The sequence below is a fragment of the Bufo gargarizans genome, chromosome 6, assembly GCF_014858855.1.
Source record: "Bufo gargarizans isolate SCDJY-AF-19 chromosome 6, ASM1485885v1, whole genome shotgun sequence".
In the NCBI taxonomy this organism is placed as follows: Eukaryota; Metazoa; Chordata; class Amphibia; order Anura; family Bufonidae; genus Bufo; species Bufo gargarizans.
This window is the reverse complement of record NC_058085.1, coordinates 197,316,541-197,338,180: the sequence shown is the minus strand read 5'-3', so window position 1 is coordinate 197,338,180 and position 21,640 is coordinate 197,316,541. Positions and strand designations below refer to the sequence as shown.

The 21,640-nt window shown below is 45.8% G+C and overlaps 1 protein-coding gene across 1 annotated transcript in view; it reads right to left on the bottom strand.

Annotated features, from left to right (window-relative positions):
* Positions 1–14,991, bottom strand: part of ZCCHC24 (zinc finger CCHC-type containing 24) — a 133,992-nt gene extending 119,001 nt beyond the window's left edge. Inside the window, exon 1 of the mRNA XM_044296877.1 lies at positions 14,574–14,991. Coding sequence (XP_044152812.1) covers positions 14,574–14,810 — 237 coding nt within the window. The 5' untranslated portion in view covers positions 14,811–14,991. The remainder of the gene's footprint in view (positions 1–14,573) is intronic.
* Between the last annotated feature and the right edge of the window lie 6,649 nt (positions 14,992–21,640).

Below are 21,640 nucleotides of genomic sequence, written 5' to 3'. Positions count from 1 at the left end.
GCCCAGCACTGAACCTTGGGGTACACCACTTATAACCCGGGACCGTTCTGAATAGGAATCATTGACCACAACTCTCTGGACACGGTCCTTCAGCCAGTTTTCAATCCAATTACAAATACACATATACTTTCCAAGCCTATAGGCCTTACTTTACCTATTAAACGTCTATGAGGGACAGTATCAAAAGCCTTTGCAAAATCCAGAAACACTACATCCACAGCCACCCCTGTCCAGGCTACTACTCACCTCCTCATAAAAACAAATCAGGTTAGTCTGACAACTTCTGTACTTGGTAAACCCATGTTGGTTATCACTTATAATATTATTTACAGTCACATACTCCTGTATATAGTCATTAAGGGCTGTTTCACACGAGCGAGTCCATTGCGGGGATCACGCTCCGTGTGCGAGTGTGATCCTCCGCTCTGGACTTGCAGGAGCGCAGGGCATTATGATTTACAACGCTATGTGTTCTCTGCATGGCCTTTTTTCCACAGAATCATAGTGACATAAAGCTGTCAGTATGATTCAGTATGATTCTAAGAGTCCTTCAAACAGTTTTCCCACAACAGAAGTTAAACTAACTGGTCTATAATTACCTGTGGAGGACCTAGATCCTTTTTTTAATATGGGCACCACATTTGCCTTGCGCCAATCACTTGGCACTGTACTAGTACCTAGAGAATCTTTAAAAATTATAAACAGGGGCATATCAATGATTGAGCTGAGCTTTAAGAACTGTTGGGTGTAATCCATCTGGACCCGGAGCCTTGTTCACATTTACTTTATTTAACATATCTACAGTTAGCCAATTGAGTATATTACTGGATGTGCTAACAGCCCCAACACCACAGATATCAGCTCCTTTCTCTTCTATTGTATATACAGAGCTAAAAAAAAACTTTTAGTAACTCTGCCTTTTCCTTATGTTCAGTGACTAACTCCCATTTACCATTATTTAGTGCAGTGATGCCCAACCTGCGGCCCTCCAGCTGTTGTAAAACTACAATTCCCACCATTCCCTGCTGTAGACTGTCAGAGCATGCTGGGAGTTGTAGTTTTGCAACAGCTGGAGGGCCGCAGGTTGGGCATGCCTGATTTAGTGGACCTACCTGCTCAGACCTAGGATTTTTAGCATTTATATATTTGAATAATTTTTGGGAATTTGTTTTGCTCTCTTTTGCCACCTGCTGTTAGTTTTGTATTTTTGCTAATTTTATCTTCTTTTTACAGATTTTATTAAGCAATTTGTAACCTTCAAACGCTACAGGAGACCCCTCAGATTTGTATTTTTTTAATACCCTTTTTAGTCATTTATTGGCCTTTTTACAGAAGCTGTAAGCCATGGGGGGTTTAATTTTAGCCGTTTATACTTGTTACGTAAAGGAATACATTTTTAGTGCAATTACTTAATGTGGATTTGAAGCTCCCCCATTTATCCTCAGTATTATTTTGTGACAGTAGCTGCTCCCAGTCTATGCCCTGAAATGCTGCCCTCAACCCATGGAAATTAGCCTGACAGAGTTTGCTTCTTATAGTTTAGGGGGAATATAATTATATTGTGGTCACTATTACCTAGTGCCCTAGTCTCGAACAGTAACATTTCCAATAAGCTTCGCCCCTGGTGGGAGCTTCTACAAACTGGCCCATAAAGCGGTCCTGCAGCAAGTTAAGGAATCTTCTCCCCTTTGTGGTTGAGGCAGAATCATGTCCCCATACAATGTCTGGGAAGTTAAAATCTCCCATTATGACCACTGTACCAGCCTGTGCAGCCCGCTCTATTAGACGCTCAACTGTAAACCTCTGTGATGTTAGGGAGTCTATAGATTACACCAAGTATTATTTTTTCAGTGTTTATATCCCTTTGAACTTCCACCCCAAAGGTTTCCACATCCTCACAATCTGCACCCACAATTGCCTCTTTCGCACTTGTCTTCAGATCACTCCTCACATACAGGCACACGCCACTGCCTTTTCTATTGACCCCATATTTCCTAAATAGTGTAAAACCCTCAATATTAACAGCCGAGTCATGCGAAGAGTCCAACCATGTCTCAGCCACACCAACTACATCTATGTGTTCTTCTAGTACCACAGCCTCCAGCTCCCCCATTTTCTAGCTAGACTTTTTAAATTACTATTACCTGTAAAGTGAATATCCATGATTTTTGGTTACCTTGGGTATTGTATGTAACAGGTTCTTGTTACCAGCAGTTCTATTTTTCATCGGTGTACAGTTCTGCCCAGTCTTCTCCCTACTTTCCTCACTAACCCCAACCCCCACTAAATGTGACAAACCCACACTAAACAGTAAAAATATCTCAGAAGACCCTATTAAAGTGCTCTAATCTGAAATCCTAACCTACTTTTTACTCCACTTCTACAAGTGGGGAGGCGCTCCAAATGTTGCAAAATTTGACCAAATGTTAACAAAATAGGCATCTTTTGGGGCTTTTTTACACCACAAAACTGGCATAGCAGTTGTGACGGTATATGGCAAGGATATGTTGACCTTACTCTGAGTATTTGTCAGTTTCTGGCCTTTTAACCAGCCACTAATGTTAAAGTACCCTAATAACAATTCTAGAGCATCTATTCTTATGACTCGAGGATGTGTCATTCCTTTATTATTCCTTCTAGAAGTTTTCAATGAATTGCTAGAAGTTTAGAATTAAGGTCCAGATAGACGTTGCAGTTTCTCCGCACAGCCTGACGCTGGCAGCACTGATTGGATAATAGACTGTTCAGGGACACACCCACAATTGGTAACAATCATCTGGACCATCTGGTCAGGTCCATTGCATACTTCTAACAATTCATTCAAAATGTCTAGCAGGAATAATAAAGGGAACATCACAGCATCATAAGAATAGATGCTCCAGAATTGTTACTATTAGGGCACGGGTGTCAAACACAAGGCCCGCGGGCCGAATCCGGCCCGCCAGACCTCGTCATGTGGCCCGCGTAGCCGCCGCCGCCAGCCTTCACCTTTTATTATCACTTCCTGCAGGCGGCCCCTGCAGGAAGTGATAATAAATCGCATAAGGAGCGCTGTGTATTACCGGTACTTACAACTACAAGCGCTCGCCGAGAGGAGGGAGGAGGCAGGCTGGGAGGATGGGGGCTGGCAGTGAGAGTCATACGTCACGCGCCTGCGCCGCCCACTTTATGAATGAAGCAGGCGGCGTGGGCGCATGACGTATGACTCACGCTTCCAGCGCCTGTCCTCCCGGCCTGCCTCCTGCCTCCTCCATCCTCTCGGCGAGCGCTTGTAGTTGTAAGTACCGGTAATACACAGATGCCGGCCCCTAGCCCGTGTATTGAGGGTCATTCACTACAGGGACACTTATGGAGGGGATCTGTGGATGACACATAGCATAAGATGCTATATATGTGTCATCCACAGATCCCCCCCATAACTGTCATACACAGATCCCCCCATAAGAGCCACCCACAGATCCCCCATAAGTGTCACCCACAGATCCCCCATAAGTGTCACCCACAGATCCCCCATAAGTCCGATACAACCGGCCCTTTGAGGGTGACCAAACTGCTAATGCGGCCCCCGATGAATTTGAGTTTGACACCCCTGTATTAGGGGATACAACGAGCTGCTAAAACAGACATGTCAGGAGAGGTTACAGGTCATTTTAAAGCAAATTAAACTAAAAGTTTATTCTAAACTATGATATATTTATATTATGCATATATAGTCAATTGGAATCTCATATTTAAAAAAAATTAAATAAAAAATCTATAAATTATTGGTATAATTTTGAACAGATGTTCAGTTTGGCAGTGTAGCAGAATGGTTGGGACCATGAGTGTACCTTATAGAGTTTTCCAAGGATCTATTCAAGATGAAGGTCGATTGACCCTCCCTTTAAAACTGACACTAGCGAGGTAGCAGATAATTCTAACGCTGGCTTTCAGAGGCACCAAAGCAAAATGGAGTTTCATATAAATGCTACAGTTAAGAGTGACACATCAGGACACATCATGGACCTGACCATGAATCAAAACACCCACTTAAATGGACGCATACCAAACAGAAATGCCCTCTTGAGGCACATGGCTTGTAAAGGCCCTTTTATTTTTGGAGACATCCCTAAATACCATAAGATCTTAGCGAGTGTAAAACTATTTCAAGTTGCTAGAAATCTGAGCTCTTGGGAGCTATTAACAAATAATAATAAGTGCAACTAGCTGTATTAAAGGGGTTGTCTGGCCATTTTTAATTGATCGTCTGTCCCCAGGATAGGACTTCACTAGCTGATTGGCGGGGCCTGACACCCCATACCCCCTAGAGATCATCTGTTCTGTGGAGCCAGAAGTCAGCACTTGACCTACACAACAATGTCAACATTGTAGTAAACAATGCTCGTCAATGCAGCGCTGCCCCCGCTCAAGTGACGAGCACTGTCCACTACAATGTTGATATAATGCTGTGTAGTTCCGGTACTGACTTACGGTGACAGAGCTACACTGAACAGAAGATCAGTGGGGTGCGCCCTGAGGATAAGGTTCACTTAAAAATGGTTGGAAAACCCTTTAATTCTTTCTGGACCTCTGCTGTACAGTTTTTAAATATGGCGTCCACTCTACCGAACGCTGCGGGCACCATAGCCACAGGGTTCCTGCTGTTCTAAACAGCAGACACCCAGGGCTAATATCTGCGATCAGCAATAATGCCAATCATAGAGATTTAACCCCTCAGATGCCATGATCAATTGTGACCACAACATTTGAGGCAGCTTTCCTGGGCTGGAACAGTTTGCCCTTGCTGACATCAGGGAAGCTGTTTCCTGGTAGTGATAGGCTACCAGGCCTATCAGAGGTATATTCCAATGTAGGCCTGAAGGTGGCTGCATTGGAATATACTGAATTTACTATCCACGTATGGTGAACGCTGTAACAGAAAAAAATGGGCCATTTGCCATTTTTTTCATTGCTTCACTTGCCAAAACAAATTGAAGAAAAAGTACAGTATTTTCCAGCGTATAAGACTACTTTCTAATACTAGAAATTCTTTTCAAAAGTCGGGGGTCGTCTTATATGCGGGTATACTCAGATCCAATGGTATATTCTAACCCCCAGGCATTCCCATGGTGACGGGGACGCTTGCCTGGGGGTTAGAATATACCATCGGATCTGAGTTTTCACGATCTCAGTGAGATCGTGAAAACTCAAATCCGTTGGTAAATTCTAACCCCCCCGGTGATGCTTGCCTGGGGGTTAGAATATACAGGGCCCTGCCGCTCAGAGGAGTATACATTTATTAACTGTAATCCTTAACTTTAAATCAGCGCTCATCTCTTTACTAGGGTATCTTTCTCTCAGCTCCGGTAACAAGCAGTGCGGGTGGCGCACACTCACTGACGACACGCAAATGCTCCTCCCACTAGGCGGCGCAGGCTCGTAACGTCCACACTGCCTTTTACCGGAGCTGAAAGTAAGGTACCCTAGTAAAGAGATGAGCACTTATTTAAAGTTACGGATTACAGTTAATAAATGTATACTCCTCTGAGCGTCGGGGAGGGGGATCTGTGGATGGCACCGTTATGGGGAGGGTGATCTGTGGATGGCACTGTTATGGGAAGGTGGATCTGTGGATGGCACTGTTATGGGGAGGGGGATCTGTGGATGGCACTGTTATGGGGAGGGGGATCTGTGGATGACACTGTTATGGGGAGGGGGATCTGTGGATGACACTGTTATGGGGAGAGGGATCTGTGGATGACACTGTTATGGAGAGGGGGATCTGTGGATGACACTGTTATGGGGAGGGGGATCTGTGGATGACACTGTTATGGGGAGGGGGATCTGTGGATGACACTGTTATAGGGAGGGGGATCTGTGGATGACACTGTCATGGGGTGGATCTGTGGATGACACATATAGCATAAGATGCTAAATAGTGTCATCCACTGATCCCCCTCCCTATAACAGTGTCATCCACTGATCCCCCTCCACATAGCAGTATCATCCACTGATCCCCCTCCCCATAGCAATGCCATCCACAGATCCCTTCCCCATAACAGTGCCATTCAGATCCCCCTCCTCATAACAGTGCCATTCACAGATCCCAGTCAGTTCCCTGGACTGGAGAAGATCGGCTTGAAGACAGGGAGTGAATCACGGTTTAATTTTTTTTTTTTTTCTGTTTGGCGTTCACAGAGATTTTTTTTATATTTTAATAGTTTGGATTCTTTGGACGTGGCGATAAGTAATATGTTTATTTATTTATTGTTTATATATTTTATATGTAAAATTGGGAAAAGGGGGTGATTTATACTTAATATTTTGGCTTTTTTTTTCTTTTACTTTTTATTTAATAACTATTAGCCCCCTTAGGGGTTAGTATCTGGGATCTTTTTATTCCTTGTCCTATTCACCCTGATAGAGCTCTATTAGAGTGAATAGGATCTTACACTCTCCCTGCTGCCCTGTGCATAGTACACACAGCAGCAGGGAGCATACTATGGCAGCCAGGGCCCCGCGATTACACTGCCACTGTACCACCAATGAAGACGAGGGCAGGGGACCCTGTGGCCACTGCCACCAATGATTTTAATACTGGGGGGGTTGAGGGGGTGGGGGCGCATTGTGCCACCAATAATTTTAATACTGGGGGGGTAGGGCGCACTGCGCCACCAATAATAATTAACATCTAATAGAGATACAGGAGGCTGGTGCGGTGGCAGAATCACATAGCCGGCACCCTGCCTCTGACAGGGAGCTGCGATCAGTGGCAGTTAACCCCTCAGCTGCGGCACCTAAGGGGTTAACTGCCGCTGATCGCAGCGCCCTGTTATAAAGGTCGGATGCCGGCTATGTGATTCTGCCACCGCACCAGCCTCCTGTATCTGTATTAGACGTTAATTTTCATTGGTGGCGCAGTACGTCCTCCCCTCCTCCGCCCGTCTCTCTCCTCATTGGCAGCGGCGGCACAGGGGGAGGAAGAGAGTGACTCCTTCTCCCCTGTGCTGCTGAGGGAACATGGTGCATACTGACAGCAGTGTGCTCCATGTTCTCTTATACTGGGCTGCGCAGTAGCAAATCCCGAACCCATACCGGGACAAAAGTATTTATTAGGTATCGATATTTCGATACCCACAACAACCCTGAACTATAAAAAGTTACAGGAGTCAGAATATGGAGAGGAAAAGAAAAAAAAGTATTAAAACACATCGTTGTAATCGTACTAACTACTAGGGAACGCCATGTACGGTAAATCTGAAACCCAGAAAACTGTGGCAGAATTGTGGGGTTTTTTTTCCAATTCCACCCAATTAGAATTTTTTTCCAGCTTCCCACTACATTGTATTAAATATAAAAAGGTGTCATTAGAAAGTACAACTAACAATCATACAGTAAAATGGTAAAATAAAAAGTTATGGCTCCAAGAAAGAAAGGAGTGAAAATACAAAATACAATATCCTTTAGGTCCTATTTTCATTGTGCATCCATGTTTACACTATGAAACTAGGACTAGGCTACTTTCACACTTGCGGCAGAGTGATCCGTCGCCATAACTGCCTGCCGAAGCCGGCAAAACGTGTGCCAACTGATTGCATTTGTAAGGGCTCTTTCACACTTGCGCTTTTCTTTTCCGGCATAGAGTTCCGTCATCGGGGCTCAATGCCGGAAAAATCTGGATCAGGATTATCCCCATGCATTCTGAATGGAGAGAAATCCGTTCAGGATGCATCAGGATGTCTTCAGTTCAGGACCGGAACGTTTTTTGGCCGGAGAAAATACCACAGCATGCTGCGCTTTTTGCTCCGGTCAAAAATCCTGAACACTTGTCGCATCGACGGATCCGGAATAATAGCCCATTGAAATGTATTATTCAGGATCCATCCTAACATCTTCAGTTGTTACGACGCAACGACGGATCCGGAAGTTGCGTCTGCGCCAGGAAGTAGGAAGGGCTTGGCTGGCGCGAAAAGAGACTGATCCGGAAATCCTGAAGCCAACATCAACTTTTTTTTCCGGATCCGTACCCATACCGGATCCGTACGACAGATCCGGAAAAAAAACATTGATGTTGGCTTCAGGATTTCCAGATCAGTATCTTACCAAAAAAGCCGGAAAGACGCATCCGGAAAGAAAACATTATGCGTTCTTACGCGTTTTTCCGGATCCGGCGTGTAATTCCGGCAAATGGAGTACACGACGGATCCGGACAACGCAAGTGTAAAAGAGCCCTAAGACTGATCAGGATCCTGATCAGTCTTAAAAATGCCTGATCAGTCAGAAAAATGCATTGAAATGCCGGATCAGTCTTTCCGGTGTCATCCGGCAAAACGGATCCGGCATTTATTTTTTTTCACCTTTTTTTCTGTCTGCGCAGAAGGACGGATCCGGCATTTTGAATTCCTATGGGAAAAAAATGCAAGTCTTCAGTTTTTTTTGCCGGTTTTCTCTTTTGCCTGATCAGTCAAAATGACTGAATTGAAGACATCCTTATGCATCCTGAACGGATTACTCTCCATTCAGAATGCATGGGGATAAAACTGATCAGTTCTTTTCCGGCATTGAGCCATTTTGACAGAACTCAGTGCCGGAAAAGAAAAACGCTAGTGTGAAAGTACCCTTATTCAGCAGTGGCTTCTTGAAATGCTTTACTAATGTCACTTTAAGTAACCTTAAAACTTTTACCTCCTATTTCCCCGCTGAATCCATACATATTGCTAAAGAAACAAGTTGGTTTGAGACTTCAGAGTACATTTAAAATAGTTATCAGACACTAAAAAATGCTCCCCCATATGCCGGCCCCCACACACTTACCTGGCTCCCCGCATCGCTCCTGGTCCCCGCACAGCAGCCATTGCTTCTCCCATGCGCAGATGAAAACATCTGGTGTCGGGGGGCAGCCAATGGCAGGCAGCGACGGGGACGAGCCTCCCTAGCATCGTGGGTGACGCTAGGGATGCTCGTACCCGTCACCAGCTGCCATTGGCTGCCCCTCCCGACACCGGATGTTTTTATCTGCGCACGGGGAGAAGCAGCGGCGGCGGTGCAGGGACCAGGAGCGACGCGGGGAGCCAGGTATGTAGAATCACTGTGAGGGGCCCGGCATATGGGGGAGCATTTGCTAGTATCCGGATAACCCCTTTAGGCTTATATTACACTGGCAGATAATCTTGCAGATCATCACTAACAAGTATTCATATGAACGCTCATTAGCAATGATCTGGCAGTGTAAGGGTGCCTTCACACGCAGCAGATTTTGTGGCAGAAAATTCCACGACTGAAAATCAGTTCCATTCACCTTAATGGGTCTTGCAGATATCCATTGGCTTGCTGCCCCATTCAAATAAATGGAACTGATTTTCAGACACAGAGGGGGTCATTTATCAATCTGAAATATGCCTATATTAGGTGTATTTCAGGCATAGATTGTGGCACAATGGTTAGTTGCTCCGCAATCTGCGACTTCTCCCCACTCACGCCAGGTCTAAGAAAGTGGGTGTAGTGCATTTTCTACCCCTAGTTTATACTTAGATATTTTTGTCGCTAGTTTGAACATTTTTTCACTGATTGTATTGAGATTTTGGGTCTTTTTACTTCTAATAGTTTCAGTGATTTCTTTCTGCTGCATTTTAAGCCACAGTATAGCCTATCTCTAGCATTTTGTAGCATACTTTATTCTATTAATACCACCAGCTACAAAAGTGCGCTTTGTAAAAATGCTAATGCCTTTTTTACATCCAGTATTGCCATACCGTGTCTGAATTAAATGTGTATACAAATGATTTATTGTATTGTTTTAAAAATCATCTTGGGTTTACAATCCATATAGGATAATGTTCAAAAATATTTGGAAAAAATAGTAATCCAGTAACATATGCTCAAAGAAGTTTATAGAGTTGGAATGCGAATAATGAAGGCTTCACTGTATTAGATATGAACACTCCCCGTCTAAAGCCTAGAGTATTTTTGAAGCTTGCAACGCAATCAGTTATTAATCTATTTCTATTTTAGCCAATGTTAGGTCACTTCTTAATTTAACACAGTCAGCTGGCCGTCTGTCATTGTCACAACCCCATACACAGATACGAGGCCTGAGAGGTCAGTGACGGCTGAACACAGATACAGTAAAAAGATCAATAGATTATTATATTGTAAGCCAAGAAATATAACTACCATATTCCCAAAATAGTGGCTGTCATCAGCCAACAATAGTTCAATATTTTGTCTGCATTCTTGATGGGGAATTGGGTCTCATCTCCATATAACAGCTTCTATAAAAATTCAAGAGTCCCTACTGTACCTATATTTTTGCATGCTCCATCAATTGATGTATTGAAAGGGCAGGGGAGGATTGGCCATTGACTCCAGAGGGAAAAATCATAGTGGACCCATCAGGTTATAATGCCCTAGCCTGTCTGCCCCCCAAAAACTATTTAGCAGCTCAGCATTTTGGGTCTGCATGTCATTCATGACCTGAAAGCTGGCCAACAGTAAGCATAGGAAGCTATATACTACTGTAGGTCTGTATGTGTAATAATAGTGCTCCATATATTGTATTACTATAAGGCTGTATATATCATTCTGGTGCACCACATCATACTATAGGGCTCTGTATGTAGTCATTGTGCTGCTTGTCTCACTATAGTACTATATATGATTATCACTATAGGGCTTTATATAAAAAAGATAGTGTTGTATAGTTGACTATAGAGCGACATATCAAAGTCAGGGAACTGTTTTCTAGCATCTTAAAGGGGTGTTCCATTGTATATTTGCACTGGCCCTACTTACCACCAATGTGTCTGCGACTGACATCTACCTATTTATATATTTTTTTCCAGGGCTACTTTAATTTCCCAATCTGCCCCTTACAACAGGTATTTGTGAGACATGGCACCCTCATGGTGCACTATACAGTGGCACACCCTGTATGATGGAGCCACAGGAACCATTTGCACCACGGCAAACTTCTTGTAATCAGCTAAGCCATTCAGCCCGATGCATGAAAGACTGATGTGAAGGACTGGAATGTGAAATATGACTTAATGTTTATTATTACGTTACTCACCTCTATAGCGCTGACATATTCCGCAGCACTTTACAGACACTATTATAGCTTGCTGTCCCCCAATGGGGGTCACAGTACCCAGAGGAAACCCACACAAACAAAGGGAGAAAATAATGTGTGGACTATGTTGGTGCTTCACAAATAAAATAAATACTATAAAAATACAATTAATAAAAAACCTCATTGCTTCCCTCTTGTAGTTGTGGTGAATAATTTTCAAATAAATCATAAGACAATTGTACTTTGGAAAAGCAACAAAGACTTTCAGTCATCAACAGAAAATAGCTCAAAGCGTTTTCACACCAATGAGAAAATACTGGCCACCAGTCGGCTAGGACCCTACCAGCCTGTAGATGCCTCCAGCACAGTCTACTCGAGTCAGCAACAAATGCATCAAATCTGGAAAGCTCGACACCTATTCCGCAAACATGAGTGGGACTCCTAATATCGGCAGAGAACATGATCTATCCTACTGCTAGAGACGCTCACAGTGTGATAAGGCTTAGGCTGCTTATAAAAGGAACTTTACAGAACCTCCCGGAGAATGATAATTTAGGACAATCAGCTACAAGGAACCTCCTCTGAAGAAGACAGTGATCCCTGGTTATACTGTACAAAGAAAACGCACAGACGTCAACTAATCTTCTCAGAAGAAAACAGAATTAGAATAACACATCTTATCTCTTATCTTATCCCTTAGGGTCCATACACACGTCTTCAAGTGTTTTGCGGTCCACAAATTGCGGATCCACAAAACACGGACACCGACGGACCACACATGCCATGCACTTTAAATAGAAATGCCATTTCTTGTCCGTGTCTGCGGACAAGAATAGGACATGTTCTATTTTTTTTGCGGAACAAAAGTGCGGACGCGGAACAGAAGTGCGGATGCGGACCGGAAGTGCGGATGCGGACAGCACACTATGTTCTGTCCGCATCTTTTTCAGCCCCATTGAAAATGAATGGGTCCGCACCTGTTTTGCGAAATTGCGGAACAAATGCAGACCCATTCATGCGGACGTGTGACTGGACCCTTACAGCGATCATTTATGGTTCTACTCTTTAATAAACCATAGTGTAGCATTCACGTTATTAACAATCCTTTCCAACTACCTCTAAGTACCTTCACAGACAAGATGAACGCTCATCCGGCGCTGCTCGCTTTGGACAAACACTTCTATGTTGGTTGAGGGGACACTTTAGGAGTCCATTATCATTTACACCGCTTGACAAATACCTGCTAGTAAGAGTCGGCTGCACAACTGGCCTCAACAGCTCAAGTATGGAAGGCGTTAAAGTGGGAGGAATAGGTTTTATTAGTTCAGGCCACATTAAACCATGTACAAAAGTCCCCTAGCACATAAAATGCCAACCATCCCCCCTCGGTATCATTAGGGGCAGCTCTGTGCACTCCCCACTCTCCAGCACACTGGGAATACTGAATAGTTTAACTGTTGAGGGCCATTTGTATTCTGACAGCATCATGAGTTGTGCCAAAGAGGAGTTATCAATGTGTATGCTCTATTCACTCTTGTATAGATAGGTTTTCATCAAATTCAGCTCCAAATGCACTGGGTGCTGCTCCACCATTGATTATAGACAAAGAGCCAAAATTAACCCTAACTTTCTATTAGCTGATTCGTGTATAGCGGCCAGTATTTGTATAACCAGACAGTACGTGTCTATGTGCAAGTCCAAGTTGTCCTGGGTAATGTGCTATATAGATGAAGGCCCGAACTTGGTGCGAATGCTAATATTACTAGAGACAGTAGTGGTCGGACTGGGGAGGTGAGAGCAATGATGTATTGATGTAGCAAAGCTTCGTTTGGCACAACTGAATATGCTGATTTGACATAGGACTGCAGATAACAGGACTGCATTATCTGGATTCAGAAAGTTTCCATCCTGTAAAGTGAAAATTCCCAGAGAACAATGCAGCCCAAGAGACTAAAGTCATGTCTTCTGATACTGGAACTAACTGGATAATGGGGGCTTTGGAGACACACGACCCATTTTAAATATGATCTATCCACAGTATAAACACAAAACTAGAATGGATGCAGGATCGGGCAGATATGACATTTCCGGGAAAGAGAAAATACTACGAGCCATCTAATTAATCCACCGCAGAAGATCGGTTAGGATTGTTTATCATACATCCACAGGTGGCCACTACAAGTCCCAGCTTCCTACTGTTCGTAGACATGCTGGGAGCTGTAGTCTGAACGCTTCCGCAGAGTCAAAGGATGAAAAATAAAAGCTCATACACCTCAATGTATGTAATAATACGGCAGAGGTTGCTCCCAATGTAGTAAAGTAGGATACATTTATAATATACTAGATCAGTGATACTCAATTTTTGATTGCAAAACTACAACTCCTAGCATGCACCGTCGGCCTCCATCTTCCAGGATATGCTGAAGGTTGTAGTTTTGCAGCAGTTAGAGGGCTACAAGTTGGAGACTCCACGATTAGTGTTGGGCGAACTTGTGTATTAAGTTCGGCGTCTAAAGTTCGGGTTATCGAAGTATCCCGTTATGGATTCTAAATTCCGTTATGGTCCGTGGTAGCGGAATCCATAACGCGATTCTTCGATAACCCGAACTTCAGACGCCGAACTTAATACACAAGTTCGCTCAACACTATCCACAATTCATGTCTATGAAGGTCTGAAGCCTAGGTGAACACCCTGTACCCTGCGGGTATCAGGTTCACTGGGTACAGTACTGTACTGATGATTTCATTACTACATGATCTCCCCGCTCCTCAGGAGCCATGTCTGCCAGGAGAGGCACCGCTGACCTCCACATGCACCGCTGCCCTACATTCCCAGTCTTCCCAATATGCTTTTGGATGAAACCTTTGTGTTGTGGAGCTGTGCCTTGGATGGCTTTTCCAGGGATACTTTGAAGTGAGACAAATATCAATCCTGAAACTTTTACAGAGCACTTGGACACGGCTTATGGAATTTTCTTGTTCTCTTTTCTAGGGCCTGGACAGATTTTACACTCTGGGATCACTCACTGGCAAATTTGTCTAACCATTTGTCTCCAGCAGCTGTCGGGGGCAGTGGTTTCGATTTCTCTCGGCACTGACTGGGTTAATGGCACTGTCAACAATATTATCCTTACACTTCCCTGGACTCAGGCAGATCTAAAGCAAATAAAGGACTTTTCTGCGCAGAGCAATGAAATGCGACTTGCTGGACAAGGCAGAAATGGCTTCTCAGGAGACAGAGAAAAGTCTGTGACCAGCCACATTTTCACCCACAGACAAATAACAGCTGCTGCTCTGTCCTAACAGGGGACCTGGCTTTCCCTGCAATATGGCCATAAACAGACACAGTCACTGGTGGATCTAAGCATCCATAGTATCTCATCAACATGCCTGCCTGTGAAGGGTTAAACTGAGACAGACACCGGGCTATATACATGAATGTAGTACACAGAGGCAACAGACCCTGAACATGGAGGGGGAGCAGAGAGGAGGCCACAGGGACAGACAGAAGGAAGAGGGGACACACCTCAGTCCTCTGGAGCTGCAGGAAGCTGCTGAGATAGCTGGAGTGGATGGAGGAGTTCAGCTCTGAGGGGCTCTTGGAATAGCTGTTGAGATCATGATGGGAGGCAGAAGTGGACTCTGGTCTGAAGGCATCAAAGGCACTTGGTTGATGTGTGTCCTGCAGGGATAGGTAGACCCAGTTCAGGAGCTGGGCAGGCTGGTATACTGACGCAGTGTCTATAGCGGACAACAGGCTCATCTTGTCCTCCTGTTCCAAGAGAGATGCCCTGCAGCTTCGGGCCCCTCCAGCGCTTGTCTTCTGCCCTCTTCCTCCTCTTCCTGCCCCCCTAGCTTTCCTTCCTATGGGGATCTGGCAGCAGGCTCAGTAAGGGCATCGCTGCAAACTTCTCTCTGCAAAGTTTTCCCTTATTCTCTGCAATCCGCTATGTGACTTGGCGGCCCCGCCCACACGCTGCTCCGATTGGCCAGTGCTGGTAGCTCATCTGCATGCGCAGCGTGGACGGACAGAGCTCTTCCTGTGGCCTCGGCCCGTTCTTCTAGGAATCCTGTGCTGAATGAGTGACCGGGCTGGAGCGGCCCCTTGTCACGTGGGCTCAGTGGCGACTCTAGGAACATTATATAGGGGGGGGCACAAAGATACCACAGTCAAAAATGGGGGGGCAAAAACAAAATAAGTATATAGAAATAAGATTACAAAATACGAGAGAGTTGCGGTCTGCAGGGATACAGTTATAATAAAACAATTTACTTACAAAAGAAGCTATTGAGTCATCTGCTGTGCCGTCCTCTGCTTGCTTCCACGGATTCTTTCCCCTTCTTTCCGTCTCTCGTCAGTGCACAGGCGCACTGTTATGGTGGATCTGTGGAAGACACACTGTTATGGGGGATCTGTTGATGACACATTATGCCTCTCATTAGCCCTCATTATGCCTCTCATCACTCCCATATCAGCCCCATATAAGCCCTTATGCCTCATTAGCCCCCATTATTCTTCTTATTAGCCCCATTGGCCCCCATTATGCCTCATTAGCCCACATTATGCCTCTAATTAGCCCCCATTATGCCTCTTATTAGCCCCCATATGCCTCCAATTAGCTCCATATGCCTCCAATTAGCTCCATATGCCTCCAATTAGCCCCCATATGCCTTCAATTAGCCCCATATGCCTCCTATTAGCCCCCATATGCCTCCTATTAGCCCCCATATGCCTCCTATTAGCCCCCATATGCCTCCTATTAGCCCCCATATGCCTCCAATTAACCCCATATGCCTCCAATTAGCCCCATAGACCCCATATGCCTCCAATTAGCCCCCATATGCCTCCAATTAGCCCCCATATGCCTCCAATTAGCCCCCATATGCCTCCTATTAGCCCCCAATTAGCCCCTATATGCCTCCAATTAGCCCCTATATGCCTCCAATTAGCCCCCATATGCCTCCTATTAGCCCCCATATGCCTCCAATTAACCCCATATGCCTCCAATTGGCCCCATAGACCCCATATGCCTCCAATTAGCCCCCATTAGCCTCCAATTAGCCCCCATATGCCTCCTATTAGCCCCCATATGCCTCAAATTAACCCCATATGCCTCTAATTAGCCCCATAGACCCCATATGCCTCCAATTAGCCCCCATATGCCTCCAATTAGCCCCCAATTAGCCCCCATATGCCTCCAATTAGCCCCATAGACCCCATATGCCTCCAATTAGCCCCCATATGCCTCCTATTAGCCCCATATGCCTCCTATTAGCCCCCATATGCCTCCAATTAGCCCCATATGCCTCCTATTAGCCCCATATGCCTCCTATTAGCCCCATATGCCTCCTATTAGCCCCCAAATATGCCTCCAATTAGCCCCCAAATATGCCTCCAAATGCCCCCATATGCCTCCAATTAGCCCCCAAATATGCCTCCAATTAGCCCCCAAATATGCCTCCAATTAGCCCCCAAATATGTCTCCAATTAGCCCCATATGCCTCCAAATGCCCCCATATGCCTCCTATTAGCCCCCATATGCCTCCTATTAGCCCCCATAATGCCCCCAGCAGCCACATTTTTTATAAAATAAAATAAAAAAACACTTACCTCTCCTGCTCCTGGACGGACGCCGCCTGCCATTTTCTCCCTCCTCAGTCGACTGTGCTCTAAACTGGCGCGCACAGCGTGAGGTCACAGAGCGACCTCACGCTGTGCGCAGCCCTGCACAGCCGACAGCCGAGGACCAGGAAGTGGTGAGTACAGAGCGTTCACCACTTCCTGGTCCTTCTGTACTAATGAGCGCTTCCATAATAGAAGCGCTCATTAGTATTCACTCGGGGGAATCAGCGGGGGGGGCACCTGGGGGGGCAAGGAACAACATGGGGGGGGCAATTGCCCCCCCTTGCCCCCCTCTAGCGACGCCACTACGTGGGCTCCCTGACTGGTGGCTCTCTATTACGGCCCCTTGTCACGTGGGCTCCCTGACTGGTGGCTCTCTATTACGGCCCCTTGTCATGTGGGCTCCCTGACTGGTGGCTCTCTATTACGGCCCCTTGTCACGTGGGCTCCCTGACTGGTGGCTCTCTATTACGGCCCCTTGTCATGTGGGCTCCCTGACTGGTGGCTCTCTATTACGGCCCCTTGTCACGTGGGCTCCCTGACTGGTGGCTCTCTATTGCGGCCCCTTGTCACGTGGGCTCCCTGACTGGTGGCTCTCTATTGCGGCCCCTTGTCATGTGGGCTCCCTGACTGGTGGCTCTCTATTTCGGCCCCTTGTCATGTGGGCTCCCTGACTGGTGGCTGTCTATTGCGGCCCCTTGTCATGTGGGCTTCCTGACTGGTGGCTGTCTATTGCGGCCCCTTGTCACGTGGGCTCGCTGACTGGTGGCTGTCTATTGTGGCCCCTTGTCATGTGGGCTTCCTGACTGGTGGCTCTCTATTGCGGCCCCTTGTCACGTGGGCTTCCTGACTGGTGGCTCTCTATTGCGCCCCCCTTGTCACGTGGGCTTCCTGACTGGTGTCTCTCTATTGCGGCCCCTTGTCACGTGGGCTTCCTGACTGGTGGCTCTTTATTGCGGCCCCTTGTCACGTGGGCTTCCTGATTGGTGGCCCTCTATGGACCAGGAGTGGATTAACCTCCAGCTGTTGGCTTTTATAGGTGAAGCAGAAGCTTGATCTTGACTTCAATTAAAATATAACCAGTCTAAACAGTCCTAATGAAGAGTCTATTAGAATCAAGGCTGCCAACCGCCCAGAAATGGACAGTCCGTAAAAATAGGTGACTTTTTTCCTGTGTCCGTAAAAATAAAAAATGAATGTGTCTGTGATTTTTTTTTGAGGCTGCTGGTACTTGACTAGGGTATTGTGGTGGTAATTATCATCATCTCACAGCTCACAGTAAACACTGGTAATGAGTTCTTATCAGTATCTGTTCCATAGACATGTATTATTTATATAGCATTGGCTGTCTATGATTTTGGGATAAGCTGTCCAGAAAAAGAAAACTGTGATTGGCAGCACTGATTACAATAGGACTTAACGGGACCCTAATGTCTCCCTGCCTAATCACAGCTCCCGTCCTGATAAGGGTGACCCTGATCACTGACCTGTCCCTATAAATCCCATGTTAAAAGGGTTGTCTCACTTCAGCAAATGGCATTTATAATGCAGGGATCAGCAACCTCCGGCACGCCAGCTGTTCAGAAACTACTACTCCCAGAATCCTTCATTCACTGCCATTGAAGTTGGAAGAGCAGCCGAGCATGTTTGCATGCTTGGAGTTGTAGTTTCACAGCAGCTGGAGTGCTGAAGGTTGCTGATCCCTGTACTAATGTATTGTGATGTCCATATTGCCTCCTTTACTGGCTTGCTTCAAGTGGCCATGCTTGCAAGCTATAAGAAAAGCGCAGCCTTCTCTGGTGGCTGGGACAGCGGGAGTGCACACTGTCCAGCACTTTTTCCTATAATGTAGAATAGTGATGGTCAGCTGAGAACAGACCGATAAAGGCCCCAGGCGGCTGTTCTCAGAACTGCCTGCTGCTGGTGACTGCATTTGATTTCAGACCGGCTCCCGGCACAGGTAAGGGCTTACCTGTGCATCGCCGGACGGGTGAGTCTACCTTACTAAAGATGGCAGCACGCATGTGTTCGCTGTCGAAAAAAACAGCTCACCTTCTCCCTGGCTGTGACGCTCTCCTCTGTGATTGGATTGCGGCACGGCACAGGGAGAAGGAGACGCCCATTGAGAATCCCTGGTGTCTCATCTGATGCTCAAAGTATAGCCAAGATATTTAACTCATACTACGCCACTTTATATAACATCCGTAAGAATGAACCTCCCAATACCAAACAGGACAGGATTACTCTTACCAATAACTTCCTATCATCTCTTAATTTACCAACACTATCGCAGGTAGACAGTGAATCCCTGACCTCTCCTATCACTCTCCCAGAAGCCCAAAAAATTCTAAATTCAACCCCTTCGGGGAAAAGCCCAGGCCCAGATGGCCTGCCGATTATATATTATCATTATTTTTTCCATGTACTAGGCACACATTTAGTGACTTACTTCAACTCCATGCTAGATGGTGCCCCACCGGCAAAACAAGCACTGGAGGCTCACATCGTGGTCCTCCCAAAACCAAACAAAGATCCGGAAATTCCCTCTAACTACAGACCTATATCCCTTCTAAATACTGACACTAAACTTTGGGCACATAGAATCGCCCCATTCTTACAAGACCTTCTTGTCTCTCCCGAACAGACCGGCTTTGTTGGGGGGCTTGAGTGCAGGGACAGCAGCTTCAGAGTCCAGATGTTAATACATGCTATGCAGAATAAGAAAGGCCTGACTTTTGATAGAGTAGACTGGAGGCCGCTCTACACAGATTTGGTTTCCACCCTAAGTTTGTTGAAGCGGTGATGTCCCTGTATTCAGCCCCCCATGCAAGGGTGAGGGTCAGTGGCATACTATCCCCTCATTTTAATATTTCTAATGGCACTCGCCAGGGGTGTCCGTTGTCCCCTACCATTTTTATACTCTGCCTGGAGACCTTTATACAAGCGGTCAGACAAAATGACAACTTCAAAGGGGTTAAAATAGGTCCCACACAAAACTCAGTGGCGGCCTTTGCCCGATGACATGCTGCTGATCTTGTCTGATCCTGTCACTGCTTTCCCAGGGGTCTTAAAGTTACTGAAGGAGTTTGGCTATGTGTCCAATTTTAAAATAAATCTCCCAAAATGTTCGGCCATGGGAGTTAATTTACCCAATAGCACCATTCCCTCACTGTTCAACTCATTTCCCTTCAAATGGGCAACGTGACACATTAAATATCTAGGAGTTAATATATCTAATGATTCAAGCCAATTATTTCGCTTAAATTATTCTGCCCTTTTATCAGACATCCGGGTACAATTAGAAGATTTGAAGATTCCCTTCCTTTCTTGGATAGGTAGGAAAAACCTGTTAAAGACTTATGTCCTCCCTAGATTACTATACCTTTTCCAGACCCTGCCGATCTCCCTTCCCAAATCATATCTGTCACAGGTACAAAGACTCTTTTCAGCCTTCATCTGGAGGAAGTCTAGACCTCGGTTATCTTACACTGTATTATCCCAACCAATTTCCAGAGGTGGTTTTGGCCTGCCGGATGTTCAAAGCTACTACTTAGCCAATCTAATGAGATTACACTCAGAAATACTGAACCCCCACTCTAGTAAACTAGGATGTCACATAGTTAATAACTCATGGGACCCTACTGAACTGGCCAGACTATGGGTGGCCCCGCCTTCTGTTGATATTGGTGGATATGCATTGAACCATACATATGTGGGCATGTACAGGGCCTGGAATGAGGTATCATCTCTATTGGAACTCCCCAGGGGTCCTTCTCCCTTCATGCCTATCCGCTTGGTTCCATATTACTTACATATTGGTTATAGGGATGTTTTCAATTTGTGGCCTAGCTTTGGGAATGCAGCAGTGGGCGATGTATTGAAGGGCAATGTGGTTCCGGAGGTACACAGTTTAAAGGAATCCTATAACATCTACAAGTGGACACACTTGCACTACCTACACTTCAGTAATATATGCAAAGACTATTTGGGCAAGGCTCAAAAAGATTACATTCCCTCTTGGTATGATGCCATTTTACAATCCTCCAACCCTAGACGTAAACTGCTCTCATGCCTCTACAACAAATTACTTGAATCAAAGGGAAGGAAGAGACCTTCTTATATTAACCAATGGGAAGCCGATCTGGGAATAAGCTTCACGGATTCTGAAGTTGACAGGATTCTTAGCCATTCGCATGGGAAATGCAAGAAAATGCCTTTAAACTTGTTACTAAGTGGTACCGTACCCCAGATTTGTTGAATAAAATGTTTCCGTCGTGTCGGAGGCTTGTTGGAGATGTTCTGCAGCCAGGGGCACAGAACATTTTGGGATGGTGTGGCAAATGAGATCAATAAAATTTGCCCAGCTGGCACGACTCTAACGCCCAAAGCTGTCCTTTTGAACTTGCCGGAACTACATTGTCCCCTTAGCAACCACTCCTTACTCTCTCACCTAATAGCTGCGGCCAAACTGCTTATACCTCTTAAATAGCTTTCTGATCAGGCCCCTACCGTACAGATGTGGAGAAATAAAGTGCAGGAAATCTGCTGATTTGAGGAATTGTCCAGCTGGGAGTCATTGTCCCATGACCAGTACTTAACCACTGTTACGCTGAGCGCTCCGGGTCCCCTGCTGGCCCCAGGCAGCACTCCAGTGTCTCGGCGTGTGCGTCCTCGCTCTCTAGGGCGCGCGCGCGCCGGGACTCTTAGATTCAAAGGGCCAGTGCACCAGTGATTGGTGCCTGGTCCAAAGGGGTTATTAAGGGTTAAGGTTTGTGAGAGGCAGTGCTGACTTAATTAGGCTGCACCTGTGCACTGCCCATTTATACCTTCTCCTCCCACAGCTTCCTGCCGGATCTTTGTGCCTTGTGCCTCAGAGAAAGCGTTCCACTGTGTTAGTTTGCCTTGCCTGTTGCCGAACCCGTTGCTACCGTCTACTCGCCTTAGAACCTTGCCGCCTGCCCTGACCTCTG